The sequence below is a fragment of the Xyrauchen texanus genome, chromosome 37 (assembly GCF_025860055.1).
Source record: "Xyrauchen texanus isolate HMW12.3.18 chromosome 37, RBS_HiC_50CHRs, whole genome shotgun sequence".
Taxonomy (NCBI): Eukaryota; Metazoa; Chordata; class Actinopteri; order Cypriniformes; family Catostomidae; genus Xyrauchen; species Xyrauchen texanus.
The window spans coordinates 28,398,628-28,425,166 of record NC_068312.1 but is presented as its reverse complement, the minus strand read 5'-3'; the positions used below and the strand labels follow the sequence as shown (position 1 = coordinate 28,425,166).

General features: G+C 36.4%; 1 protein-coding gene across 2 annotated transcripts in view; it reads right to left on the bottom strand.

The window, feature by feature from the left end:
* The window catches only part of rnf220b (ring finger protein 220b), a 43,939-nt gene extending 18,477 nt beyond the window's left edge, over positions 1 to 25,462 (bottom strand). For both annotated transcript variants that reach the window (XM_052109038.1, XM_052109039.1), the window contains exons 1-2: positions 25,299 to 25,462; positions 23,033 to 23,779 (exon numbers count right to left, since the gene is read on the bottom strand). In XM_052109038.1, coding sequence (XP_051964998.1) covers positions 23,033 to 23,663 — 631 coding nt within the window. In that variant the 5' untranslated portion in view covers positions 23,664 to 23,779; positions 25,299 to 25,462. The remainder of the gene's footprint in view (positions 1 to 23,032; positions 23,780 to 25,298) is intronic.
* Between the last annotated feature and the right edge of the window lie 1,077 nt (positions 25,463 to 26,539).

The following is a 26,539-nucleotide window of genomic DNA, read 5'->3' as shown; positions in this document are numbered from 1 at the left end:
CTGTCATCATTTACTTTCCTCATGATGTTCCAAGCCTGTATGACTTACTTTCTTCTGTGGAACACATACTGTAAGGAGGTGTTAGGCAGAATGTTAGTCTCAGTCACATTCATTATATGGAAAATATAAATTTTGCATTCCACAGAAGAAAGTCAAGGATTTGGAACAACATGAAGGTGAGTAAATTACAATTGTAATTTTTGGGTGAACTATTCCTTTGGATGAACTATTTATAAATTCACTAATCCACAGAGAAAGTCTTGATGGTTTTGTGTTGTTATCTGATGTCCTAAAGTGTCCAAAACTGTTTAAAGGAAATCATTCTGTTTAACGTAGAAAAATAATAGAATAGAATAGAATTCCTGGCAAGTAAGGGAGGTCCCTTAATGGTTTCTGCCATGATTTTGCCTTTCAATAACTCCATAATGGGTGCGATATTTCAGTAATCCGAGGGCATGCGAGAGGCTTGCAACAGGCAGGGCACTTGTTCCCTGGCAGACTTTCTGAGGAGAGTGGCAGTTATAAAACAGGATTGGCTCACTCCACACCTGCCATGAAGCCCCATCAAATAGCCTTAAGCCATCTGGTTTGTATTTAAGACATCAAATGTTCATTTTATACAGGGATTTCATCATTCCTTCAATATGCTTTCAAAGTGCAGGAGAATATGCAAGCCTTGGTGATATTTTTTTATTGAGGAAAATAATGGGCCTTGAAAAAGGCTACTTAATAGGCAACATAATAGGTAATGTAGCAACGCATCTGCTGTGGCAAATCATTTCCTTTATTTTCAAAGGTACAGTATATTCTTGATTCAGACTTTTTTCATTAATCGTCTTAGAAGCTGCTTAATCACTCTGGCACTGTACCAGGTATATGTGAAAAGTTCACTGTTATTGAAGGTAATCGATGTCTTAAATAGGAGGCAGAGTAGAAATATTACTGCCATAAATTCTACATATGCAAGAGAGACATCACAAACTTGCATGTTGAATGCTATAAACCGGCCTATTAGATTAAAGCAAAAATGGCTCCCATTAATATCCTAATTGTCAAATCAGTTAGCTCATTTTGAGCTTTTCCTGCCTCTGCATGCTTTTACAGGCCAATTACTGTCTCATTAATTAATGTTTAGTGAATAATCGAAACCATCTGAAACATTGCTTGCTGAACAAAAATGAAAGCAGACATATAATCTGACGTGTGTCCAAGGTGCTAGAAATTAAAAGTAACACATAACAACAACAACAACAACAACAACCACAGCAACATACAAACGAAGGCATATGAACTTTGTTATGAATTCAACCAACCTGGCTTAATAACAATCATATTTGTTTAAAACGTAATTTTGAAATAAGGGTAACAAGTATTTTATTATATATTTATTTAATTATAGTATTTGGTAATAATTTACAATAAGGTGGTATTCATTAACATAACTGAGCTACATTAGTTAACATGATTTAACAACAGACACCATTTTTTTAGCACTTCTGTAATCTTGTTTGGTTTTAATTTTAACATATACTAATAAATTTTTTTTAATAAAATATTACATATGTTAACATTAGCTGATGCATTATAAACTAATATGTGCAAACAATTAACAATTCATATGTTTAACGTAAACCAAGCATTTATAAATGCTGGAAAAAGATATCGTTCATTGTTAGTTCATGATACCTAATGCAAGTGAACCATAAAGCGTTACCATTTATTTATTTATTGTCATATTTTTATATTTCTACATATGCCATTTTACTGTCCTCAAAGAAAAAGACAATTTCTTGTATTTTCAACATTTGTCTGGACAGCAAAGAAAATAATTTGTTTATACTTGTAATTTGTTTATATTTGTATATCATATAATTATGATAAAATTGTATCATAATTATTGTACATTGACCTCATATCAATTGAGAGACGATATGAAATATTTGTACTTTTAAAAATTAATTTGTAACACTGCAGGACCATTGAAATGAACTAGTGGATATGTATTTGTCCACTACCCATAAGCATGTATTTTCCAGTTTTTGGTTAGTAAGCAAACTCTGGTGACGTTCTTCCACCCTAAAAAACGAGACACACACGAACACATTCAAACCAAAAACACGTAACTCTAGTTTGAGTCTGACTGCATGTTATGTCTCAGATGCAGAGAGAATGATCAGAGTCTCTGAAATCCCTGTATCATAACTGTCCCCATAAAGATGAGGAATAGACATCTATACAGCTGTGGCACTTATCACTCCAGAGAGCTGATTGCTGCCTTTAACAGTGTGCTGTATCGAAGAGTTCAGTCCTGGACAAACATTAATGACCAAGTACAGGTCTAATGATTCAACGGATCCTTTCAGCTTAGACCTGAGCATATCACTAATGAAATGTCTTTGAATTTCCACATTTACATAATAAAATAAAAGGTATTTTTATTTTAGATTTTTATTCAAAGTGACTTACAGTGCATTCAAGCTATACAATTTTATCAGTACATGCGCTCATTTGAATTAAATTGAATTAAACACAAGGTATAACTGATGATAGTGTGGCTACAAATAAAGCTAAATGTACAAATGGGACTGACTGTTGTTAGTTATCAAATAGGCTACAGTGAGCCTCCTCAATAGGACATTGTGTTATTGTGATAGCACAGTAAAAGCTGTTGATATTGGGAGTGATAATGATTCTGTAGATGTCCTCAATAGGTTTAATTAATGAACATTCAGGGAATCTTAAATAACAGACAGGCTGATCAATAGTAGTGATGTTCAAGAGACCATTGTGTGTGTGTGTGTGTGTGTGTGTGTGTGTGTGTGTGTGTGTGTGTGTGTGTGTGTGTGTGTGTGTGTGTGTGTGTGTGTGTGTGTGTGTGTGTGTACAGGTTTGGCTATGCTTGTGAGGGGCAAATGTTTGAAAATGTCCTAACTAGTAAAGTGTGACAGATGTGACAAAACACATTTCAGTTGTCTTCACTAATTAAAAATCATAATAAATTAGCTTTATCATTGTTTGCTTTAAATCTACTAATATTAACAGATTTCTGTGAGGGTTAAGGGGCAGGGCAAGGGTTAGTGCATAGTGCTTAGAAAATATGTTTAACTCCATATACAAATCCAAACCGATATTTCCTCAACAATAGTGAAACAAAAGTGTGGCTATATGTGTGTGTGTACAGAGACAACACAATACTGTATGATGTGCAAGCCAACCAACAAGCCTTTTTAGAAGTAGAGAAAAAATTATTCAAGCTGCAATATGACAATATGATGTATTTAGTGTGATATTCTAATGACACTGAATAACCCTCATCTTACCCTGGGTCATTACTCAAACTGTGGTCTGATGGTCATAGACCATCATTCCCCTCTGATATAAACTCCCATTATTTGATGGTTGGGTGCTGCTTTTTATGGTCTCCCCAAGATCTTATCAGCTGGAGCTACGGGTCTGTGCAGACAGACACTTCAAATAAAACCAAGTCTGATAAACAGAGAAACTGAAGATGAAGACACACCTGCAAATCAGAGACAGTACCGTCTGAAGTCTACACAGTGGAGGGACTAACTAAAGCACACATGTGTATGCAAATGCATGGCTACAAATGTGAAAATATCTATGACTAAGTGTAAGAGAATGTCCATGTCTGATTATGTGTATATTTGTATATACATTTGTGGAAGTGTGTGGAGAGGGTGCACTTTACACCTGAGACAGCTCTGTCTGCACAGAGCATAATGGGCCAGTAGGGAGTCAATGAAGCGACAGCTAACACCTCATAAACCTTGAGCTTGAGGGGCTGAACTGTGCTAAACCTCACTGTAAAAACACACACACACACACACACACCACACACACGAATATTTAGAAATGAACATACTTTCTTACAACGAAACCTGAATACGCAAACATTTCTAAATACACACAACCAATGCACTAATATGCATTAATATGAGGGACGTACGATCAATCTGAAAATTGTGGAGGAGGGCACATTATATTCCTTATCAGCTTTCCTCATGAATATTAATTAGGTGACATAACACTTGGTCAGCAGTTGTGGCTGATTTGCTGAAAAGCAGGTAATCACTGCCTTGCAATTGCACATTCATTTGTTTAATCGTCTGCTGATGCAGCCGTTTGACAGAGGCTTCTGCTTGGTCTTAAAGCAATGTTTTATGTGTATAATTTTGGTAACACTGTATTTTACAGTGTCTGTGTTACACAAATTATGTTATTATCATTAATAACTATAGTAATAACAATAACAACATGTAAGTACAGGCAGCACTAAAAATGTAATTACCTATGTAAATAAACAGTAACATGAATGCCGTAAAAAAGTGTGACCAATTTTTTATTTTTTATTTTTTGCACTATGGTCAAACCAAATTCTAAAAATATAATAATTATTGGGAAGTTAGAAATGTCTTATTAAAACAATTAATTGTTCTTATTTATTACGCATACACACACACACACACACCACACACACACACACACACACACACACATATATATATATATATATATATATATATATATATATATATATATATATATATATATATACATTATTCAGAAAACAAAAATGTTCAAGTCGACTAGTGTAAGATGAAAGAAACCTTCAATAAACAGTCAAAAGCAGCCCATTTAAAAAACAGTCAAGTCTGATGCAAAATTGCGCTAAAAAGGGGGCATTTATCTGCGATGAGCTTGCCTTGTATGATAATATAAGACCCCTATAATAATAATAAGACCCCTCTTTTATAAGCAATGATTATCATCATTGTAGGCTACGTTAAATATAGAACATGTTGTGAGTATTTCATGACGTGTATTTGCTTATGATCTACCACGAGAGCTGTGTGGTTACAAACGTCAGGGCTGTTTCTGACCATTTTGGCACCCTAGGCAAGATCATGATACACGGCTACTGTGTCATTTTCCTCCCCTCTAGCTTGTTCGGCCCTAGGAGACCACCTAATTCGCCTATGCCTAAAAATGTACCTGAAAAACATTAACTAATAAAAGTTATGTTATAAAAAACAAAATAGTTATAGGATAGAAAAATAGGCCTGTGAGAAATGTACAATAAACCTAATGTGTTTTTTTAAACATGACGTGCCTTGTTGATCAGCAGGGTATAAAAATTGCATACTTATCCATTTTCAGTACTCCCACATACATGCTGATAAAATCAGATAGCCTTGCACTCGCTTTGTCAAATACAGCTACCCTGACAAGGAATACAAATAGCAAAGAGAAGGATCCTTTGAAGATCATCTTGTTTTGGAATAATACAGATTTTGTGACAGCTTTCAAGCTTTGAGGATGTGATTAGGAAGATCCTCAAACCAGGCAACAGGACTTTCACAAAAACAGGAAGCTCTGTCTGACCAAGAAAATTAATATTAAGGCAATGATGAAAGAGCCAAATTGATTACCCTGACTGAGCGCACCTGCAAGTTACAGTACCCCCACAATGCAACTGAAAAACCATTAGTGGATTTATGAATTGATTAAGCTTTCCTGTGCCAGTCTTTGAACATATTTGGATTTACATAGCCATACTGACACTCATTCACACAGAGACAAGTGTATTTATCTGGCTGGCCTGTGTATGGTGGCACAGTGGTTGATTTTCTCATTTTATTAGCCACCGGGGTAGAACAGGCCTGTGCTTGTTCAGAGTCAGCCAGCGAGACAGAGTCAGCCTAAGCACACAACTGCCTCGCTGGAGTCTCTACCAGTGCCAAACATAGAGAGAGTGAGTGAGAGAGACAGAAAGAGAGGGCATGTCTAACATTGGACAACATGGTTGTTTGGTTGCCCTCCACAGAGCAAATAGTTGACAGCTGCTGAAGCTAGAAAAAATCTAGGCTATTTCTTCTGTCTCTGTGTTTTTTGTTTTGACCTCTCTATTTTGAAATGAGATGGTTGGTTGAAGTAGGATGTTTGCTCTAATATGTTCATTCTGAAACATTTTAGAAGGATTTGACATAAACTTTGGTCAAGATAAAATTGGTAAAAAGACACAAAAAATTATGTAACACAAAAAATGTAATTCACTTCTCCTTTAGAAACTTTTGTGCATACTTTTCTCCTTCACTTCTCCTTTAGAAACTTTTGTGCATATTATTTCACCTGCAATGCAGTTTAATTAACCAGGCGCTATTTGCGCTGGTAAAGCAATGTGCCATGAGTAATTCAATTAAAGATATTGAGCGTGTTAACGTACACAATTTCACATCGATTATGAATAATAAGCTGACAATATATAAGGTCATGTAAATGGCTTAAACGCCCGTAATGTTTTATCGGGATAAGGTCATAAACGGTTTAAGCAAAAAAATTTGCCGATTGCCCTGATTTCGCATTGCATGTAAAATGTTTTACTGGCATTCTTACCAGCTTATCCAATGTGCACAAATGTAGTGTTCATGGCTGTTTACATTTAGACGTCAAAAGCAGCGAATAATCAGATGATTTTAAATCACACATAAACGCGGGTTTCTTACGTCTGATTTATTTAAGCATGCTCATTGTCATTCTTTTCATCACAAACATACCTTTTTTCTGTGTAAATTATGCTAGATTGCACCTTATTCACAAAGGTCCCATTCACTTGCCGCAATAGAGTACCTGCCCACCTTAATTTTTTTCCATAGGCTTTTTATAAAATCCTTCATATAAGTGTTTTAAGGTATTATTAAGGTTTTAAGAAGAAAAAAAGTATTTGAAAATTGGACAAAAAGACAAATGTACAAGACTACGTACTTACCATGTTTCACAGGTGTACACATGGCACATGCAAATAAATAATGCTATAAGCAGGCACAGTTTGGAGGTGAATTCCCACCAAAGTTTTGTGAAAGAAAATGAGCATATATGAAAAACAGCATTTCACCAAACATCAGTGCTGAACTCCTGGAAACTCACATTGGCTCAATCTGTAGAGTGTGGCTTTTTTCATGAAAGAGGAAAAAACACAAACACTTTATTATTAATGACAGTCCTCTGACCTCCGTTTAATAGCAGTACTTGTGTTCCAACTGCTGTGGAAGCTGTGGGTGAACTGGGCCACCCAGTCTGAAGAGAGTTTAACACAGATGAGCTCCTGCAGCACAGAAAAACATGACTTCATCTTGAACATCTAACAAACCATTATGGGCTGAAATAGCAGCTGTGTTTTGGACAGCATAAGTCCATGTATGCTTGGGAATTCGTTTCTTAACTCAAACAGACAGTTAACGTAAGATATTATAGGTCAGCACCGCTTTGGCAGATTTTCATCCTAGATCCACAAAACTGAAAACAGAGTTTCAAGCATCACTGACTTGGATTAGGAATGCGATTATGTATATTAATTTGCATAACATGCAATATTTAGTTTGAGACACTTAGCAAGTTAACTAGATTTTAATGAGCAAAACTGTTCCATATTCCAGTTTGTTATTGTTGTGGAATCACAATTTCAGATGTTCCCGCCCCAAAATCTCACGTTAAAAACGAAAGGAATTGTGCTTGGTCGCTTTACATATGGGTCTTGTAGTCTCTTCCTGTCTAAGTGGTTGGTTAAACTGGAATAAAACGGAAATTAGACCAGACTTTATGCTGAAAGTCACATGTTTGACTTTGATTTGTTAAATTAATGTTCAATCTTCTCATAACAAGAATCTGAATTTGTGTCCCTAGAATGTTTGTGTGCGGCCCTTGGCTTGTCTAAAAAGCCAGTTCAAAGGTTTCTCTGACCATTTTATCTTCGACAAAAGCAAATTCAGGAGTAGCAAACATCACCATATAAAACTTAACTCTGAGACAAGCCATAGAACAAAGCATAATTCAAGTTACTAATGGGAAAACAGACACCAGGCAACCAATTCAGCAAACCATCCAAACAACGTTAACCCCCACCCTCTAACAAGCCCTGAGCTTGTAACTCTACTAACGGTGCATTGTTTAGCTCATTAAGTAGCTAAAGTCTAATTAGACAGCTAATGAGTGGTGGGAAGTTGTGCTAAGTGGGGAGTGTGCTGTCACCCAATGTTGACAGAATCAGGGATAACTGCTAAAGTGCTTTGCCTTGGAGGCAGCAAAGAATGTGGACCACCAAAAGTTTGAGATGCAGGAGACTGACAAGCTACTGATGCAAAAATTATATTACATTGCACTTTTAATGTAAGGTAATACATGCAATGATGTCTCATTATACTATGCAACCTGTTTGTCTTCTTTTTCAATAGTGGACAATGGGAGACATTATTTCAGGTCATTGCCAGAAATCCAAGGATAACCAAACATACAGAGCCTTTACACAGCCCTGGATAAATACAATAGCTGATACTCCTCATCTGCCCAGCCTGCCAAAGTCATTCTCTGGGTTTGTGCGTGTGTGTGCATCTCATAATTCCCACATCGATAGGCCAGCAATCCCCTGAGCCAATACACCATGTCTGCAAGCACAGAGGAACAAAGGCCACTGGCAGCTAAGCTGATATAGATCCACAGGTCTCTGTTCTTGCTAAATCAGGTCATGAAACAAATCAGCAGTAAGGGCACTTTGAGCCCTTCTCTCTATCTCATCTGTTCAGGACACAGATATTACATGCTTTGCATCCACTAATGAGGCTAAATTCCTCTCTTTTTGGACAAGGTCTTGACCAGAGGCCTAAAGTAACAAAGCTTAACATACTTTTATAGGAGTAGTTCACCCAAAAATTTTTATTCCGTAATTATATACTCACCCTCATGTTGTTCCAAAACCTGTATGTTTTTCAGTGATGACATATGTCACCTTCGCAAAAATCCAAAATTTAAAAAATGACACGTCCCCTTTGGTTAGTACACATGTTAAAACCATTTTGGCTTTAATAACATCAATGCGCCACTTTTTAAGCTGGATGCGAACACAGGCCAGAAACAAGCATCAGCAGAGGGGAAGATTATCAGTGAATAACGGCTTAAGTTTCACTCTCTTCTTCACAAAAAACTATCTAAAAAGTTATAAATATACTGTATAAAAAATACAAATATTGTATCTAAAACATAAATATATATTTATTTTTTAATGAAGGAATGAATGAACGTTACACTTATATAGTGCTTTTCTGACACTACACTCAAAGCACTTTACATAGTGAACGGGACTCTTCTTAACAACCTCCAGTGTGCAGCATCCATCTGAATGATGCGACAGCAGCCTTAGTGAGCCAGTACGCTCACCACACACCAGATATTGTGGAGAGGAGAGAGTAGAGTGATGCAGACAATTCATGAATGGGGATTATTAGAAGGCCATTATTTTCAAGGGCCAATAAGGGGGGAATTTTGACACGACACCGGGGTTACACTTGTACTGTTTTACAAGAAGTGCCATGGGATTTTTAACGACCACAGAGAGTCAGGACCTTGGTTTAACGTCTCAACCAAAGGATGATGCCTTTTTACAGCATAGTGTCCCCATCACTATACTGGGGCATTAGGTAGTCACACAGACAAACAGGGTAAGCACCCTCTGCTGGCCTCACTAACACCTCTTCCAGCAGCAACCTTAGTTTCCTCAAGGAGGTCTCCCATCCAGGTACTGACCTAGGCTCATACCTACTATTTTATATTTTTTATAAAAAATGTATATTTATATTTTAGATATGTATATTATAAATACATTTTTTATTATAAATTCATATGTTTGTTAATATTATTTAATATTATGTATTCAAATTTTTGAAATTATAAAAAATAATATTCGATTTAAAAACTAACAAAACTTGGAAAATAGCACACAAGTTTGACATTTTTGGGTGAACTGTTCCTTTAAGACTTTCAAATAAATTTCAAACCCACAGAATTGATAGCTACTCTTATCAGTCTGGGCCAGTTGCACAGACATAATTTTCCAGAGTGCTGAACGAGAGTTTGATAAAAGAAAACTTTACTAGGAGAAACCACAGATATGCTCTAGTCTAGAGGGTGTGATGGTGTTTTGATTACAGTAACTCATGGGAATTGTTGAGTCATAATGAGACTGAACCTTTTAATGCCACAGTGCTTGTGTGGTCCCATGGGCTAATTAGGGGCAATTAGCATACTAATTGCTACATGCAAATGAGGGGAATCTCAACCAAGAAAAGCTGAATACATCCACGCATTGAAGCTTATGGACAGCAGCCATCTTTCAGGCAAATTCCGTGTCCACTCTGTGACATACAACCCCTCGTTAGTACCGCAATAAAAAACATAAGAGGCACATAAAACGTTATTTACTGCTTTACTGTTGTTTTCCTTCCAATTAGCAGAAGATTGATTTATGGTTATGACATTTATTCCCAACTGGATTTGAACTACATTCCCCAGGCTCTTTCATGCTCCAATACAAACACACATACTGTATATAACCCAAGGCACAGAGGGGTTAGATCCTGACCTTAAGTCACATGACCATATTAGACTAGGCATTGTAAAACACAGAATGAAGCATTTGATGTTATGATGACTTTAAAACCAGAGCCAATTTTCAGAAAAAGTTGTTGATGACATTCTGATATGCACTCTGACTGTACAGTAAACTACACAAAACACATGGAAGATACACTGGCTTAAATTGATTCTTTTTCGGGGTTTAAACAAAGTACTGGAAAAATCCATATAGAAACTCAAACTATAATTGTTTTCTTCTATCAAATGAGGTAAACTTTGAAACCTTCAATGCTGAATGCTTATGGGTTTTTAGCTACATCACATTATGCTTTTTTAATGGAACGCTCCATAGAACCAAGTGAAACCAATACACACATGCACACAGAAAATGTGCAGATTATGTGCAGATTAATACATTCATGATCTGCTATCAACACCTGCTAAAAAAAAAAACTCTAATACCCAATTCAACTCTGGTTTGAGGTAAACCAGCAATATGTTTAGTGTGACTTGTGTAAAAAGGCTGAATAGCCATTTGGATATTATTACAAGCACGCATCAGCCAAGCATCAGTCACTAATGACAACACCAGATGTTAGAGGACTGAGTTTCAAGGGTCATTCACAGAAACAACACTGTGCCCGAATCCATGCTCTCTTCAGACCTCTCTAAACAGAAACATGTCAGTCATGAACAAATTTCAAATGTATTTGTTATTATTTTTTCTCCCCAATTTGGAATGCCCAATTCCCAATATCCTCTAGATCCTCGTGGTGGCATAGTGACTCGCCTCAATCCGGGTGGAGGAGGACGAATCTCAGTTGCCTTCATGTCTGAGACAGTCAATCCACGCATCTTTTCACATGGCTTGTTGAGCGCATTACCTCGGAGACATAGCGCATGTGGAGGATTCACGCTATTCTCCGCGGCATCCACGCACAACTACCACAACCATGCGCCACACCGAGAGCAAGAACCACATTATTGTGACCATGAGGAGGTTACCCTATGTGACTCTACCCTCCCTAGCAACTGGGCCAATTTGGTTGCTTAGGAGACCTGGCTGGAGTCACTCAGCATGCCCTGGATTCGAACTTGCGAATTCAACACAATTCTTGAACATTTTGTCAAAAATGTATTAGCATGAATTGAGAGCATGAAATCAATTTAAATTTGTAACATTTAAATTGACTTAATCCTTTTGCATTTTCTTATTTCTTATTGTATGCCAAAAGAAAAATAACAATAGCTAATGTTTGGTGACTTCATAAAAGAAATACCATGAGAGAAAGGATAAGGAAGGAGAATTGGAAGAGAGTCAGCGAGAGTGAAACAGTTGCCCAGGAGGTAGATGTCAGTCATCATCTGGCTATAGTCTTCGGCTCTGCCGACCCTCTGTAAAGACTATTTAAACCTACATTCTGCCCTTCCTGCCCTCTGCATTTGCTTGACTGATTTGTGGGCTTGTGGGACTCGGGATGTGCTGTTTTGGACTGAGCCAGCAATCGACAGTCTTTGCCGTGCTCCCTCGCCACCTCGGCCTAACCCACATGCTTTCAGTCTCTTTCCTGCTGTCTTTGATGTGAGATCAGAGAGGCCCATTTTGGCACACACCAACATCGATCAGGTGCAGTATCAGTGTACTTCAGACCTGTCTATTGCATAAATGTCCAATCTGCTCTTAAGCAGCATTAAAAAGTATAGTTCACCCAAAACTTTTAATTCTGTCATCATTCATTAACCCTCAATGTTAGCCTTAGTCACCATTCACTTTCATTGCATATTTATTCAATACAAGTAAATGGTGACCGAGGCTGTCATTTTGCTAAACATCTCCTTTTGTGGTTTAAGGAAGACAGTAATATTTGGAATAACATGAGGGTGATGGAATGATGACAGAGGGTTTTTTCCTCTTGCCAAACTATTGGATGATAGCATAAAATACACTGCAATAACAGCAAAAATTAAACTGTATTTGATCTGGTTTTGAGAACAATTTACTTATCAAAAAAGAGTGAACAAAAAAAAGCACTGAAACATGTCTCTGGATAATGGTGCACGAGAAACTGTTATCGTGGCTCCGGTTGAGCCCCCAATGGAAAAGCAGCTATTTTATTTGTCTCACGTTCCCAATAACACATAAAAGCCTAGGGTGAAGTAGCACTGCTTTAACGAGAGCCCCTAGAGCCTGTGAAGCCCTCAGATGACAAGCATGCTGATCCTGCAAGTAATGGGCCTACAAGCCCCTTTTTAGGCATGTTAATGCAAAAGCAAGATTTCCTCATGCCAAAGGTTTAAAAGAACTATGACTGAATGAGAATTTTTGTGTTAAGCTATCATAAGGTGCCACTGTTGAATACTGTTAGGTTGCCATTAGTGAAACAGATTGTAAGAGGGGGTTTGGGTTCTTAATTTTCCCAATGCAAAAGAATGTTACAATGCAAAAAATCTTAATAGTCATATAAATAGACTTATAATACAAGTTAAACTCAGTCAACAGCATTTGAGACATAATTTTAATTACCACAAAAAATGACTTTAACTCATCCCTCCTTTTCTTTAAAAAGTTGAGGTTACATTGAGTCACTTAAATAAGAATTAAATGGGGAAATTTTGGGAGAGTTTAAAAAAGGCAGAAATATGAAGCTTGGTTTAAATCAATGCTTTTAAGCATTTTAGGGTTTGCAGTGTTACATCATCATGGCAACAAAGTTGTAATATTGGATTTTATCACCCTAAAATCAATTTAACATGTATATTGTATACATCTTGTGGCTATACTTTAAAAACAGTATTTTATCCCCATTCAATTCCATTGTAAGTGCCTCATCGTATAACCCATATTTTTGCTTTTTATTTTTAAAGGAGGGACAAGTAAAACTGAATCTTGAGGTAATCAATATTATGCAAGACATACTGTTGCTTGAGCTAATCTTGTATTGAACCCAGAATGTTATTTTCATTTTATTTAAGGAAAAAAAATATATATTTCTTTGATGTTGAAATATAGCTTAGACATGTTCTTCACATGTTTAATGACAGCTTTACACCAGCACCGACATGGTATATAGTTTAGTTTGAAAGTACAAAACCATTGAATGGTGAAATAGTAATTTAGCGTAATTTAGAGGAAAAACTAGTGAGTGAACTGGATGTAACAATTATTGTGTTTTTATTACCAAAAAAGCTTATATCAAAAAACGAAAGTGCAAAGAAGTACTGAGCTGGGCTGATTAGGGTCTGTTTGAAGTCCACTGTGATGTTCAGTATGGGTGGTACACAGACCTCCGTTCTTATTCACATTCCTTCCATCCTGAGAAGATGAATGAAGAAAACAAGAGAAGAACAGCAAGCCCCTGACAAGGATGAAAGCTCTCCCACTTAAGAGAATATTAGGAGAGTAAACTACTTCCGCAGCATGTGGCAAAATATCAAATTAGGCACATTTAACATCAAATAGAATCACTGACAGTAAATTACTTTTTTAAAGATGTTTCTCTTGTAAAAAATATTAATAAATTATAAATACAAATACATTTATATATATATATATATATAGCTATACATATAGGCCTGTCTATACAGTACATACATTACATGAGACTTTTTGGAGGGCTTCCTAGTTAGCACTAAAGTTTTTCTGAGTGGAATGCATGTGTGTGTTACAGTAGGTGCATGTGTGTTTGCGTGGGTGAGAATTCAAATACATGCATGTTTACACACAGCATGCCCAGAAAAAACCTGCTGGCCAATAAATATTGATCTTGACCTCGACAAACAATTTTTCCCTCTTCAAAACGCAACTTAATACCAAAAACAGTCTTATGGCAAACCTCTAACCTCAAGGGCAAGGAGAGGATAAGACAAACATTAACCAGAACAATACAAGACTGTGGTCAGCTGGACAATCTCCCCAGATTTATGATCTCTATGGTGAATACAGTCCGTCTGCAGTTCTCACAATGAGACGCAATTTATAGCATCTTCCAGCTGTAGCTCATGCCTATACTTGTTTTGTCCCTTCAAGCCACCCTTAATTAGGCTGCACGTGATGCCGAATCACTTTGCTTCATGACGTCCTTGCTGTCATAAAGACAACAATCAACATATCTTGGCTTACACATAGAGTATAGAAGGTAAAGCAGTGATAACATGTTAAGGTTGTGGAGAGATGTATAATTTTACCCTTCCCATGAGGATAAGAGATTGAACCTGCTCTATGACAAGAAACAAAAGACTTGATATTTACAATGGCAAACTCAATACACACCAAAGACAATAAAGTCAACCACAATAGGGTAAGGCCAACAAGGTTGATGTATCCAAAACCTTTTTTCAGTTTTACCTTGGCCATAGATGAAATTGCTACTTATTCCTGCTTGTCTTTAGTAATAAGCGGCAATAAATGGGGGTGTTTTACTTGTGATAAATTATTTTCTTTTTAACCACATGTCAGGGGAGCTGCCACTGTCTCACTGATAAGCTTTCTTTCTTCTGACTTTTGTTCACCTATGTCTCTCCCTATAAATGAGGTGATCCATATAATTCCCAACATCAATGAGACACAGACATCTTACAGCCTCCTGGCAAAGGAAGAATACACAAAAACATTCAGTGAATCACAGAAGAGCACAATCATTCAAGACAAAACTTGCAGGATGGTCCAAACAATCAATTAGAACAGGAATGCCAAACTTTGACAGCTCTGTCTCCCATGGTCACTAATATCCAGTGGTTTCCTGGGAAAACATGCCTGAGTTTAACATATTTTGGTACAGCACTTCTGTACTTCATTGGGAAATGTAACTCAAAGGGCATCTTTTTTTAATTATTTCAGATATAAAACAGAGCTAATGTGTGTATCTACCTTTGAGTTGTCAACGTGAAGATGACAATTATGACGTCCCGATTTCAGTGGTGAAATGCTACATGTTCGCTCATTGCATGTTGAATTTACTGTAAACACAGTTATGACAATTATGACAATAATAACTATAATAATTAATGTTTCCATCCATTTAACTTCTGCCCTTTCTACTCGATTGTATCTTTGGTACCACCTCAACGTCACTTAAAAATCTAAGTCAGTAATTAAATGTACAGTAATAATTTTTAAAATAAATACATTTATTTTACAGTCTAGTTGGGGCATATTCATCTGGGGAGGATACTTGAGGAGTGATTGCAGATAACTGTGTAATGATCCTGCCCTTTTGGTCTGGTTTTATTGGTTATGTGGCAGGATTGTGACAGTTTCCTCTCTCTCAGGTTGTCCATGTGCTTTTGTTTTCCTCCTCCCCTCGTGTTCCCCATGGGTGCTGCTCAGCAGCGTAATCAGCGTTGTCATGGCAGCGCTGATTTCTGCTGCTTGTGATTATTGGTAGCACCTGTGTTCAATATTCCCTTCCTCTTTATATTCTCTCCTTTGTCTTTGTCTTAGATCGTTGTGATATGTTCAGTCTTCAGTTCTGGTCTTGTTATTTGTATCCTGCTCTGTTATCAGTTGGTTTGTTCTCAGTTCCTTTTGAGAGAGTTTTTGTTTCATGTTTGGTTTAGTTTTCCCTGTCAGTTTGTTTTCGGTTCTATTTTTGTCTTATTCGTTTCAATAAAACACCTTTCATTACCATCCAAGCATCTTGCGTCCTTCCTCAAATATGTCGTGACAGAACAATCAGACCAACTTTGGGCTCTGTGGAGGCATGAGGGGTGTTTTAATTTATCCCCTTTTCTCCCAATTTTGAAATGCCCAATTCCCACTACTTAGTAGGTCCTCATGGTGGTGCACTTACTAACCTCAATTTGAGTGGCAGAGGACAAGTCTCAGTTTCCTCTGCTTCTAAGACTGTCAATCCGCACATCTTATCACATGGCTCACTGTGCATGACACCATGGAGACCCACAGGCTCATGCTGTGCCTCTGGGGCTCCCAAAGAGGAAGCATGCTGCAGACCACCAGGAAGTGGTGACAGTTACCACTACAGTGCTTCTTAGCTCTTGGTCTGGTTTTATTCATTATGTGGCAGTATTGTGTCAGTTTGCTCCACCTCTCTCTCAGGTTGTCCATGTACTTTTATTTTCCTCCTTTGTGTTTCCCCATGAGTGCTGCTCAGCAGACACAATCAGTGTCATGGCAGTGCTGATTCACGCTGCTTGTGATTATTGGCAGCACCTGTGTTCAATCTTCCCTTCCTCTTTATATTCTCTCCTTTGTCTTGTCTTCCCTGTCAGATCGTTATGTTATGTTCAGTCTCATTGCTCAGCAATGTGCAAATTTGTTTCACTCAGTAGCCAAATTGCATTGAGTATTAGTGTATGAAATTCCCAAAGACACACATAAATATTATAAACAGAAGTCACATTTTGCCTTAATACTTCCCAAAACATACATATAACATGGACAATGATATAGCATAGCTTATAGCAGACTATCCCGATTCAAACAAGCCCAAACGCAACATGATAAGTAGATCTTGAAATATATATAGATGTATGTGTATTTTTATGTGTGTGTGAACATGTCTGAGGACATTGTGTGTGCAAACACACATTTGCTCATCTAAAGGACTGGGCACCATATGTGAACAAAGACAAGGAATTTTATTCCTATTGGATTAATAAAAATAAATATATATATATATATATATATATATATATATATATATATATATATATATATATATATATTAGTCATCTGTGTCAAAATGACTGGAACCTATTGATTTTCTAATCCTTTTCTAACTGTGTTACATGTAATGGTGTTCGAGTCCACAGGACCAAAATGCATTTTGATATATTACGTTCTAAATTATATGACTGGATCAGATCAACCTGTAACATCAGCACATGTTGAACTTTGAGGTAATTGATAGCAAGAACGTCACCTTTTCAAGCCTATATCTTCTGAAAGCCTGCTGAAGAATTTGAGTGCTATTGATTCCATTTATGATTACATATTGGGCCTAAACCAAAACACACTGCAATCCTGAGAACAGCACTTTTCCACAATCACTTTTCACTCTCTGGAGTTTGTTGGCCACCTTTAAAAATCTATCAGATTGCCAGAATTTATCTGTAATACATGGAAGCCAATAAAACTGCTCCCATTCCTGTCTTGACAGTTTTCTTCCCCCTGTGGATTCTGCCTTGTCTTATTATCTGGCTTTCTATTGTATTATTATGGTGATAAGGTACAGGTAGGAGCATGGCTTATGTTCCAGTGTTTTATTTTTTGTAATTTTTTTTCAAAAACATATTTTTAAGTCCCTCCTGTCTTCCAGTAGCTTCCACAAAATGCAACAGAGAGACTTTGTTCATGTGAAAAAAGCATTGTGGAAACTCGAGCACAACTTGGTAAACAGTGAATTGAAACTTACGTTTACATTCAGTGTCTGACAATGTTGTGTGAACTGGCAAATTTCAACAATTACACTGTATGAGAAAGATTTTGCCAAGCACACACTGAGTAAGCCCAGAAAGCAGCAAAACCCACAGTTACTGTTGCTTTTTCTTCCTCATCAGTTCTTGACCAAAAAATTTAAAATGACTCCCAAAGGAAAATAAACACGATTCGGCCCAGTGAAAGCATCTGTCCTTCGAAATGAATATAAAAGATCTAACTGTTTAAACAGCTGTGAGGATACTCTGTGCTTTTGAACATTTTGAGAGACAAGCACTGAAATAACACAGAGCTCGGAGTAACCACCCAAGGGTCAGATATTAGACAAATGACAAATATCTTTCTGATGACACTGCAGCATGTGCGTGAGGTTGTGTACAGGTTTTCATGCCATGTGAACCTAAACCCTGATCTAAAGTTCAAATTGAGTTCAGTTATACATTATCAGTCAACAGTTTGGACACACTTGACTGAATTAGTTTGAATTTAGGATCTAAAAGCCTTTTGATCTAAAGGCTTATGCTTAAATGCATAAATTAGTTTTGTTAAGAAATACACATTGTGCTTACACATGAATTTTCTGGGAAATTTAATGAGTTCATTTCTGTGTTTAATATTTTTTTGTGTAACATGTAAAACGATTAATGCAATTAATGCAGTATATAATTATTATTTTTTTTTTAATGAAACTACGCGATAGTTGAAAAGTGTCCCGAGTTGTTCCTGGCAGGCTACTCATCCTTACGTTCTCCGATCAGGGTGGGGGTGAGGCTAGGGCATCTTCTGCCTTCCAGGAACAAACCCAGGCACCTTCATACAATGGCCAAAACTTCACTAATATTTTTCCCCACAGTCTGCGGCTAAAATAAATCTTCAAGAGGTACACGCTCGACTTGACTGAACATCCTAGCTCAGAAACTGATTGTCTGGAGCAGAGCATGCGTATTCATTACGTGTAATGCATGTCCCAGGCATAATAAACACAGGAGCGGATTTACTTTACAGAGAATGAAGACTTTACGTGCAAGCAGAGAACCAGGCGTGTGAGAGAGACGGACAAGCAGCCATACTGTATCCATTCACATTATCCAAATAAGCTCACTCACTTTCTTCTGAACAAGTGTCAAAAGTGAAACCGCCTGAGAGAGACCCAGCGTGTGCACGATAGAGACTGAGAAGGGCCTGGCCATTCAGCAAGCTGCAGACAGGTATACTTTTAGAGACTGAATAGCAGTCAGAGAAAAAAGAGTTTTGAGATTTTAAACTTCAGCAAATTAAAATTCAGCATTCAGTGTTTTATATCTGTATGTACAGTGTCTAATACTGCATTGTCAAAGTACACTTAAAGCTGAAGTATGTCATTTCTGCGACCAAACGGAATAGAAAAAGTACATATAGGTGCTATATGTAATATTTGTAATAAATAATTACTGTACTAAATTATAAAATTACCATAATATGTTATTAGAGAATTAAGAAACATGCAAAATTGAAATATTCCACTGAAAAATGTGTCTAATGAATTATCTGCAAAAAAAAAAAAGGGCATATTTTAACATGTATATATTTAAATAATTAAAATGGATGATGTCTAACCAATTTTTTTACAAATTCTTTGAGACAAAGTATAAAGTAAATATATTTATGATTTTGTAATGTTTGTAACTTATAAAGTTCGCAATTAATCACAAAAAAAATATATTTTTTTTTAATTAATTAGTTTAAAAAATGTAATCGATTTATAGCCCTAATTTATTTAATAAACTGAAAGTTTGATTCAAACGTTGTTGTTGTTTTTTTCTTTTTTTAATGAGTTTGACTGATAGTGAGAGAAAAGAAGCCAACAAGTGCCCAGTATACATGGGAACTCCTTTCATACTGCTTAAAAATATCCCAGGTAGGTTACCCGATGAAGTTGGCAAAGAGAACATCCAGAGTGTGTACAACTTTTATATATGTGGTCACATAATGACCATATAATATACATATTAATTCCCATATTAATTGAATTAATTACATGATTAGTCAATTAATTAATTAAATTACTAACAATTCATTGCATATATAAATATTTGTTGAGAAAGCCCCACATATAACAATAATTCAATATATAATGATTAAAAAATTATAAATAGTAATATTTAAATAATTATAAATATAATATACTTAATTCTATAAATATAGATAATTAAAATGCATTATTGCATAAAAATGCATTCAAATGCATTAATGTGACAGACGAAAGCATTGATAAGACATTACAAAAAGTGGCTTTAGGAGGCAATTTATTGTTTATTGGCATATTTTTGAACATAAGCCTATCATTGGCCTACAGTACACAGAAATCCATTTAGTAATTGAAATGTTCAATCTGTCCAAGATAGATTTACTATAAGGGATTTTCAATGTAAACATGCATCAGATGGACGCTTTCAGAATGACTCTCTTTGCATTGCGTCATAAACATAAACCATTTATAGGTCGCTGATGTGTCAAGTTAAGCGTAGTCCAAACTTAAGGTGTGTTCATATCATGTCGGAATTACTGGAATTCTGAGATTCTTACTAGTAAAAAGTGTTCACGTCTTCAAAGAACTCATAATTACAAGTTGTAAACCCTGAATTCTATGAAAGCACGGACTTGACCATTGTGACGTAATTTAAACATGGATGTTTGTGGTTTGGTTGTCTGTACAGCTGCAAGTTGCTTACTGGAGTTTTGCTTACTGCCCCCTGCTGAAAACAGGTGGTATGTCAAGCTTGAATTGCTTAGATGAAAGGAATTGTCCATATGTCTGGGGACATGATTGATCTTTTAACATGTTTAACACTTTTTATATAATTAATTTCAATAAATTAATGACAGCCCTATTAATAATTATTCTAAAATGTGGATAACAGTGATAATAGTGAAAGAGTAGTTATATCCATGGTAGTGTAACCTAAACTATTTTTAAGCTCAGTACACAGATACTTATTATGTTACAAACACATCCATAAACACCCATCTATAACCCAAAATAAAACTTTTTCTTTTGTAACTAAGAAACAATCTTGAAAGCATCAGGACAATGTTGCACAGCATTCAATGGCAAACATATTCACATACACAACCAGATATAATCTGATGATTTGAAGTGAATGGATATGTGTCCTGTCCTTTGACACTCTCAAAGAAGCATGACAACAACCCTCTTCTAGATGAGGCAAGATGAGTTGCAAACTTTTCTCAAACAGCCTTGATATGGACTTTTTTTCCCCTACAATCTCTCTTCTAGCAGTCAACGTCAGTCATTATTTTTCCAAATGACATTCGTTTCTGATATAGTGTGTCTCGTCAGCCCCATCTGTCATGACTTTCATGTTGCAGGTTCTCCCCTACGCCCCTCGAGAAGTTCTGATGTCCTCTGAATTTAAGCTCAAGCGTCTCTTTTCCCGCCCGCTGCAGTGCACGAATGGAGGTCCTTCGCCTTGGTGGCCAATTACAGAGCAAGGTAATGAGCAGCCACATTCTCCTTACAGCCCAGATTGACACTCTCTCCCACTCATTTGTCAACAAATCAGGATGGATGCATGGGGGCGATACTGAGCCGGAGGTGTCGAACTCAGAGACGTGGTTGCCGAGCTGCATCTCAGGCTCGTTATCATTGACAAGTTGTCTGGCACTGAGAGATTTGCAAATCCTTCGCCTTTGTCATCTCATGATCATTTGTTCGTGATTCGGTACTTATTCCATGCATAGCCTAACTGTTATAGCCTACTCAGGTAGACTAGGCCTACTTTTGGCATTTGTGTGTGGACTGCATGGGAACTAGACTTATATAACAAAATCAGTGGCTTTAAGTTACACTTAAGATATATAAAAATCTAGTTTTATGTGTAGGTAGTCATACTGTAAATGAAATAGTCGCAAGTCAGAGCAGGGCTCAATATTAATGATGGCCATGGGCCAGTATAAAAGAATTTAGGGTCAATTGATAGGCCATGTGTTTTTTTGCTTGCAAATGCAAACATTTGCATTGTTATTTTTTAGGATGTATTGAATATCACTGTCAAATTGCAATGATTTAAATTTTACAACTGAAACAATATTTAGCTAACATTAATGAGGACTTGCTGAAATTGTGAGAATGACTCGTGATTGCCTTGGAAGCATCAGTATAAACATATCTGTAATGTTTCAAACTGTGTCGTCATTTTCCAGCTAAAGTATTTCAATTTAAAGCCATTATGGAGTTATATTATCCTTTTTTTTGTTAGAAAAAACTTAAGCTGTGTCCCAAATAACACACTATACACTATGCACTTACAAAATGTACTATGCACTAACATTCATGTAGTGTATAAATTTTCAAAGTATGTTGCCGCTAGCTTTAGCGCGATTTCCAACATCAGTTCAACACTTACGTCTCAATAATATATATATATATATATATATATATATATATATATATATATATATATATATATATATATATATATACAGCGTTGTATGATGGTAAAGTGTTTAACTCACTTTTGTAAGGTGCTGTCTTCACAGAAGTTTCGCTGTCATATTCTCCTTTATTTACAATTGTTTTGCCAGATCACCATTGCTGTCGGTAACTCCACCCCTTCAGCCATGTACGGCAAGCCACATGCACTGAGTGCACATAGTGTCCAACATTCCGCACTCTGTTTTGACGGTTGAAAAAGTGCATCATCCGGGGACTCATAGTACACTTCTTTTTGTTGCATTTTCAGTGTAAACATACTACTCGCACTACTTTCACTTAAAAATGACGTCAAATTGTGCAGACGTGTGCGGTTTGGGATGCACCTTTAATGAAAAATATATTTACTATAGCAAATATTAAAACATGCTGCTAATTTTTTTAAAGTTTTTATTTTATTTATTTTTTTTGCATATTGCATAGTGGTTTGGACAATGAAAATGTTGGAAGCAGAAAAAAAAAAAATAACTTATATTGAGTCCTGTTTAGTGTCCTCTTTGGCAGACCTGCATCTTGATTTTCAATTTTAATCATAAAATTCTTTAAAGCAGAGTTAATTATTTAATAAGAAAATATCGTCTTGAAGACCAAAGTTTTGTATTGTTGGTTGTTTATATCATATGAATGCATAGATGCACTGTGCAGTAGAATAACAGCTTATTCAGCTAGTCGATCATGTTGTTGGCTTGAATTATCAGACAAAGACACTGTGAAAAACTTACATGTTTCTTTGTGCTCCTCTGGGCCAGATGAAGTCTGTGCATCTGCCAACAGCCCAGGCAAGCCAAAGAGCTTCTTCCCAACATCCTCAGCTACCTTCAGGGCACTTGGAGAACCAGTAGGGACATAAGCACCCCCAAAGTCAAATTCTTTCCCCTCCACATCTGTGTAGCGGAGGTGGGGTGCTGCCTCTGGTTCCAGACATCCCTTCAAGCGCTTGGCAGGGAGGAAGGCAGACTGGTATCCCCCACCATCACGCTCCTCTGGTGGGGAGGAGAAAGGCCGGAAGGCCCCCACCCCTCCATGGTTGAGCATACCCAGTGGAGAGCAGTCAAGATTGGGTGGAGCAAACTGTGGGTGAAGGTGGAGAAGAGGGGTGGGAAAGTCTCGTGTAGGGAAACCTCCTTGGCGATGGTACATGGAGGCAAAAGTGTAAGAACCACTGGGGAATGAGAGATGCATATCTTTTTCCAAAGTGACTGGCACACCAAATGGCCGTGGAGGCTGACAAGGTACAGAGGCACCACGTCCAGCCTCACCTGTTGAGGCCAGGACCATGAGAGCAGGGGAGGTCAGCGGATTGGGCATGTAGGAGGAGTTCTCCATCTTAAAAGCAGTCCGGTGAAGGTCCATTTGAGCAATGTAGTGTCCACCCAAACTCTGTGTAATGTTGTGAAGAAGTCTGAATGGCACTGGACCAAATGCTTCTAGACTTAAGGTTTAGAGACTAGTCATTCTCTGATAGAAATCTGTTAGAATAAAATTTCAAGTCAGTTATCTGAGCCTAAAATCACATATACAAATAACAGTATCCTACTGATTTATTAAAGAAAGGAAAACTGGAAGGTGCAGTTTGAAATTACAAAAGAAAAAAGTCCCTAATAGTTTGTATTTCAATGCTACTACTTACTTTCTCTCTTTTTTTTTAAATTGTCACATGACTGAAACGGTAGCATTTTGTTGATAGATATATTAGCTTATTAAGAAATGCGTATGGGTGCAAACCAATGATATTTCTATTGTGAGTAAACAACTGAATGTGATATGTTAACAAGACATACAGATTTTTATATTGCCCTGATGTAGCAAATTCATCTTTAAAATTAATGTTTAGATTAACGCAAAAATATAATAAATAAATAAATAAATTACCGCCGAGACTTTGCTATATTTATTTTCAAGCACATAAATAACTCTGACTCTAAACTAGCATTTATAATGTTTCGTTGGTTTATTGTTATTATTATTATTATTATTATTATTATTTGTTTAAGTTTAGGTACCGCATAATGGAGTATATTGCCTTTTATCAGTTTTAAACTGGTCTACGTTTCACCCCTAACTATTCACAATTCACTTTGATTTTTATTCTTGCTGTATAAGTTACTTCTGTTGTTACTTTAAATTAGAGAGCAATGGTCTTGTTATCGGCTACTGTTCACAGTTTAAAAAAATTAAAACTAGTTGTTATTACGGCGATATCTTAAATGTTTTTAGATATTTTTTAAATCTAAAACAACTTTAAATAATTACGTATTTATTGCGTTGGATAATAATAATAATAATAATAATAGGCGAATAATGGTTTAGATAAGAAAGAGACTTTTTATATTATATTATATTATATATTAATTATAGGCTATTTATATAAAAAAAAGAAGAAAAAAAGAAATAATTTATTAAATGTGCTGAGATTTTTATTTTTGACATTTCCAATGTACGCTAGATTCGTCATTAATTAGTTGTATTACGAACAGATTGCTAGAACCACTTGCGTTGCTAAAGTAAAAATAAAATCTTCAGTGTAAGCTTTACAATGAAATTTCGCAAATAAGCACAGAAACGATAAAGCGGTGCAAGAGCAATGCTACATTTAAGACGCAATAATAGCCTTAAATTTGTCTTTGACAAAAATCACAGCACCATAGTCGTTCAAAACAGTATCCAAATATTTTTATTTTAGATTCTGCGAGATGTTGAATTTACGTCAAAAATTATGTCGTTAATTATCCAGTTGAATTAGATAGTTTTGGCAGAAAAGTAGTCAGAAAACTTTATTGAACACATTATTTGATGCATCTTACATTCAAAGTTTAACTTATAAAAGTAAACTCATAATACTTAAATACAACAAAATGTAGTAGAAACGTAAACATCTTGCATAAAGATCAGTTTAGAAAACTTAGACCTGCGAAAACATACAATAGCCTAAATATTGCCACCCAAAAATCACAATCGTGAAATATGAGAAAGAACGGTAATACTTACAAAACTGTCGTAAACAAACATCGTTATTAATATCAAACTGATTTTTATCCAAGCACGAATTCAGACGTAGCCAGTCAAAACAGTTTGCAGATTAGGTTTAGGTCGTGTAGGTTTAAGGATTTGTGTTGTTTAACGCGTGCCAACGCTGAAAATTATGCAGTTGCGCGTGATGTGCCAACATCCGATCGGCTCACACATCTGTTAATGCGCGCGAGCCACTCAATGTACAGCCGTGCTCTCTCTCTCTCTCTCTCTCTCTCTCTCTCTCTCTCTCTCTCTCTCTCTCTCTCTCTCTGTCTCTCTCTCTCTCTCTCTCTCTCTCTCTCTCTCTACCATTAGCCCGTCTCGCTCTGTTAACTTTAAATTTATCATCTTCCCCCTCCCTGTACATCTAGGATATTTTGTCAAACACTTTTACATTTACGTTCAGCGCCTCAACAGTAAATAGTGTCAGTTGATCTATGGCATTTAAATGAACAACAAAAATTTGCCAAATGTTTACCATGCTGTGTTAATATTTCTTAGGACAGGCTCGGTTTGTTCGGGTGTCCATCTACTGGTTAAATATCGAATAGCACCATTGGTGGTAAGGTATGGGTAAATTAATATGCTACAGAATGCATGGCTGGCACAAATACAAAACTGTGACAAACATCCTTTGGGAAGCGGTATAGTAAAATGAACTGTTAATTTTCTGTTCTTTGCCTCACCAGAACAAATAATCGCCTGGGGCCACCCAGACTGGTCAGAATCCTAATTGCTGGGTCTTCTTAGCTAGTGATGTTGATTTGATGTGATGCCCACTATATGTCTAGTGCTCTGGTTGAACATGAATCATGTATACAAATCAAGTGTTTAAGTAAGACAGCACACAAACAACAAGCTAAATATATGTCATATAGCATTCTATCCTGACATGAAATGTTCACTTTTTGATTGGATCATTTAGAATTTAGGGGTCTATATGAATAATACATTTAGATAAATGTGAGAAAATGTCTAATATCTCTTCTGTACTTCTTTCTTATTTAGATACACTGGCGGCCAAAAGTTTGGAATAATGTACAGATTTTGTTCTAATGGAAATAAATTGGTAGTTTTATTCACCAAAGTGGCATTCAACTGATCACAATGTATAGTCAGGACATTAACAACATGTAAAATTACTATTACAATTTGAAAAAAAATTTCAGAACTTCTTAAACTACTATAAAAAGTTATCAAAAAATCCTTAATGTGCA